Source organism: Homarus americanus, unplaced genomic scaffold (genome assembly GCF_018991925.1).
Source record: "Homarus americanus isolate GMGI-L3 unplaced genomic scaffold, GMGI_Hamer_2.0 scaffold42286, whole genome shotgun sequence".
In the NCBI taxonomy this organism is placed as follows: Eukaryota; Metazoa; Arthropoda; class Malacostraca; order Decapoda; family Nephropidae; genus Homarus; species Homarus americanus.
This window is the reverse complement of record NW_024720932.1, coordinates 455,001-459,107: the sequence shown is the minus strand read 5'-3', so window position 1 is coordinate 459,107 and position 4,107 is coordinate 455,001. Positions and strand designations below refer to the sequence as shown.

Here is a 4,107-nt window from a genome sequence, read left to right as displayed (position 1 = left end):
TGGGTCATTGACCTGTGCTCTAGTGGGCTAATCCGTAAAAAAAACACGTTGGGAGCATTGGTAAGAATTCAAAGCCATTGACAAGCATTAAGACAAATTGAGGAGTTTGAGGAGTATTGATGGGCACTGCACAGTATTGAGGGTAACGCGGATGGCCGGCCCTAGGGCCACCTAGGCGTGAATTTGTTTAAGGTGTAGAAGCTGTCACCAACACAACAACCACACCCTGAGTTAAGGAGCAGAATGACCCAGTGTCAAGGAATAGTCCGAGTAGACCGGACAACTCGCCAACTGTACTGACTAACCATTACCCCGGAACACGATCCGCAAATCGATTAACATGCAGGTCCCCAATTACTGCTGGGTAGACAGAGGCAAATGGCGTAAAGAAACTTGCCCATAGTTTCGTGCCGGGGATCGAACCCGGGTCCGCTCATGCGAGGCGAACATGCTGACCATTACACCAGCGGTCGCCACAACGAGGCAGCATAATAGTACCTGTATTATTATAAATACACTATAAGGAGCATCGGGGAGCATATACACCTGTAGGAGAGTTTACAGCGGTACAGTCAGTTCTGGCTGTGTTTTATGTTTTACGGCTTGTTAGAAACTGTACAAACATATATACATAGTGTATATGTTTAGAGGTATGTTGCATCTGCTGCTGCTGCTGCTGCTGCTGCCTGGAGGTATGTCTGATGTCTGCTCCGGACCAGACCTCGGTTGGGTGAAGGTTGGTAAGGGAAGAGGCAGAGGCCCCAGGGGTGTGAGAACAGGGGTAGCTTGTGACTGTGGTAGTAGTGGTGTGGTAGGGAGGGGTGGTGGTGGTTGTGTGGTATAGGAGAAGGGTGGTGGTGGTGTGGTATAGGAGAAGGGTGGTGGTGGTGTGGAAGAGGAGGGGTGGTGGGTGGTGTGGGAGGGTGTGGTGGTGTGGTAGAGGGAGAGGGATGGTGGTGGTGGTGTAGTAGAGGAGGGTGCTGGTGGTGTGGTAGAGGATAGGGGTGGTGGTGGTTGTGTGGTATAGGAAGGGTGGTGGTGGTGTGGAAGAGAAGGGTGGTGGTGGTGTGATAGAGGGAGAGGGGTGGTGGTGGTGTGGTAGAGGAGAGAGGGATGGTGGTGGTGGTGGTGTAGTAGAGGAGAGGGTGCTGGTGGTGTGGTAGAGGAGAGGGGTAGTGGTGGTGGTGGTGTGGTAGGGGAGGGGTGGTGGTGGTGGTATGGTAAAGGGAGGCGTGGTGGTGGTGTGGTGAGGGAGAAGGGTGGTGGTGGTTCTGTGGAATAGGAGAAAAGTGGTGGTGGTGGTGTGGTAAGGAGGAGGTGGTGGTGGGTGGTGTGGTAGAGGAGAGTGGTGAGCAAATCTATGCCTGCAGGTAGTTTCTGAGTTGCGTATAAAGATTCACCACACACACACACACACACACACACACACACACACAGAAGGGTCAAGACGTACCTGGCGCTGCTCTGACAGCAGCCAGGTCAACTGTTATGATGGCCTATACTACTCCTCCCTGAACCCCTCCTCCCCACCGGAATATCAACAAGTTCTTGCCAGAAGTTACTATTTCATTTAGGAAAGGAATGGAACCAGTGTTGAATAGTGGTGAACAGTGGTGAACAGTGCTTACGTCAGTGAAAAACAACTCAACAGTAACAGCTGAGTCGTACCCAAGCTAACCTTCACACAGTGAGGTCCCAGGGATAACTGCCCCTGAGACTCAACAGCACCAACTATGTGTTAATTCGTCCACGATAAGGAGGCCTGGGACCACACCTCACTCACTTGAGTGAGTGAGGTCCAGTAACCAGACCATGTGGTGTCCCCATGATGCTACGACACCACGTAGTGAATGAGTTGCTACAGCATCAAGTGAGGTTCCTCATAACACCATCTGTGAGGGAATTACTACATCATGTGAGGTTCCTCATAACACCACTTGTGAGGGAATCACTACACCACATAAGGCCCCTCATGACACCATCTGTGAGGGAATTACTACACCATGTGAGGCCCCTCATAACACCATCTGTGAGGGAATTACTACACCCTGTGATGGCCCTTATAACACCATCTTTGGGGGAGTTACTACACCACATCAGGTCCCTCACAACACCATCTGTGAAGGAATCACTACACCACATCAGGCCCCTCATAACACCATCTGTGAGGGAATTACTACTCCACGTCAAGTCCTTCATAACACAACCTGTGAGGGAACTACTACACCACGTGATGCCCCTCATAAAAAAAACATAAAATATATTGGAGAAATCAGAAGGGTCCTATTGACCAATACTGGGCAGTCCCATGATACCTGAACCCCTATTGCCTGCGTTATCCAACCTATGTTTCTTGTAGCTATCCAGAGTATCTGCTACTGATGATATTGTAACTTGTTCCATTCATCCACTACCTCTGTTTCCAAAACCAGTGTTTATCTATTTCTGTCGTGTCGAAATCTAAATTTGCCCAATTTAAACCATTGTTGAAGGAAGCTCGTTCCTGGTTGATAGTTTGAGTACCTTTGTAGCTGTCCCTCTTTGCTTTTAAATCCCCTGACTTCCATTTATACACCCCATCATGTCGCTCACCCCACGCCTCGAGAGAGGCAAATTAAGATGCTTGAACCTGTCTTCATTCAAGGTCTCCAAATGCCCCGGGATTAGTCTTGCTTATTCTGATTCTTTTCCATGATTCTATATCCATTCTGTAATATCAGACAAGAACTGAACTGCTTAATCCAGGTGAGGTCTCACAAGCGCTAGATATACTTCTTAAGATGAATTCGCTAGTTCCTATAACCAATGACTTTGTATAAACCCAAGTACTTTATTAGCCTTGCTACGGCGCTAAAACACATTGTTTCATTTCGCTTAAGATCTTGCTTTATCACACATTCCTAAATCTTCTCTGCAGTCCGATTCCACAATGGCATCGTTGTTCATCTGGTAACTGCTCTCTATTTACATCTCCTATATTGAGTACTTTACATTTGTCCAGCCATTGAATTTCCATCTGCCATTTTCCCACAATTCGAAAATTTGTTGATCTACCTGTAGTTTTGCAGAGTCCTCGTCAGATTTAAATTACATCGGCCCTATTTAATTGTCATCAGCAAATTTTACTTATGTTGCTGTCTATGCCGATATTCATGTCAAGTTTATGTATATAATAAATACTAACGGTCCGTTATTTGAAAGCCTTTGGGGAACTGCACTAGTGACGCTTGTTCCAATGCGACGGAAGTGTCGCTTTATGCTCACCGCTGTTTCCTCTGTCCCGTGAACCACGCCTAACCATTTAAGGATATTATTCTTTTGATGTTATGCGGCTTTACCTTTAATGGCCTGGAGATTCTGTCGAAGGCTTCTTTGCTAAAGTCGACATACCACATCATAATTAGTTCTCGTCCACCGATTCGAAAACTGATGAAAAGGAATGCCATTGTGATTAAGACATGAATGCCCGCTTGTAGCCATGTTGGGAATCATTGATCAACTTGAAAGCCCAGTGTGTTTCTAATAGAGTTTCTAAAATAAGTGATTCTTGTGTACTACCTACTATTGATGTTAGACTGATACGTAGTTATGAGCGGGTTGTTATTCATCCTCTAAAAACCTCCAGACATATCTGCCATCTCCAGTGATTCTGCACACCTGTTTTTAAATTTATTTATGTTAAACAACTTTGTATATGGGCATACTAAGCTCTTTCCACACTCTTAGTTACTCTGGGCAAACATTCTATTAGATTGGTGTATCTATTAGGTTTCAGTTTGTTTATTTGCTTATTAATATCGTTACTAGTCACTACTATCTCGCTTAATTTCTTTCTACTATTTCTGAATATAATGGTGCCTGGGTATCATGATTAAATTTTTCGATGCAGAAAACTAAGTTGAAAATGCTTGTTCAGATTGTTGCTCATTCATTATTAACAAAGGCTTCGTTCAAATATATTGGCCCAACCTTATCTCGTGGTTTTCTATTTGATATTTAGTAGAATCCTTTGGGGCTTTTTTTCTCCCTGCTATCTTCAAAGTTCTAATTCTCTTCGGCTTTTCTTATCTCAGTCTTAACCCCAATGTAATAATACCTTATAATACT

General features: G+C 45.2%; 1 protein-coding gene across 1 annotated transcript in view; it reads left to right on the top strand.

The window, feature by feature from the left end:
• Positions 1 to 652: 652 nt before the first annotated feature.
• The window catches only part of LOC121861289 (proline-rich receptor-like protein kinase PERK10), an 11,729-nt gene continuing 8,274 nt past the window's right edge, over positions 653 to 4,107 (top strand). Inside the window, exon 1 of the mRNA XM_042358935.1 lies at positions 653 to 736. Within this exon, the coding sequence (XP_042214869.1) occupies positions 653 to 736 (84 nt within the window). The remainder of the gene's footprint in view (positions 737 to 4,107) is intronic.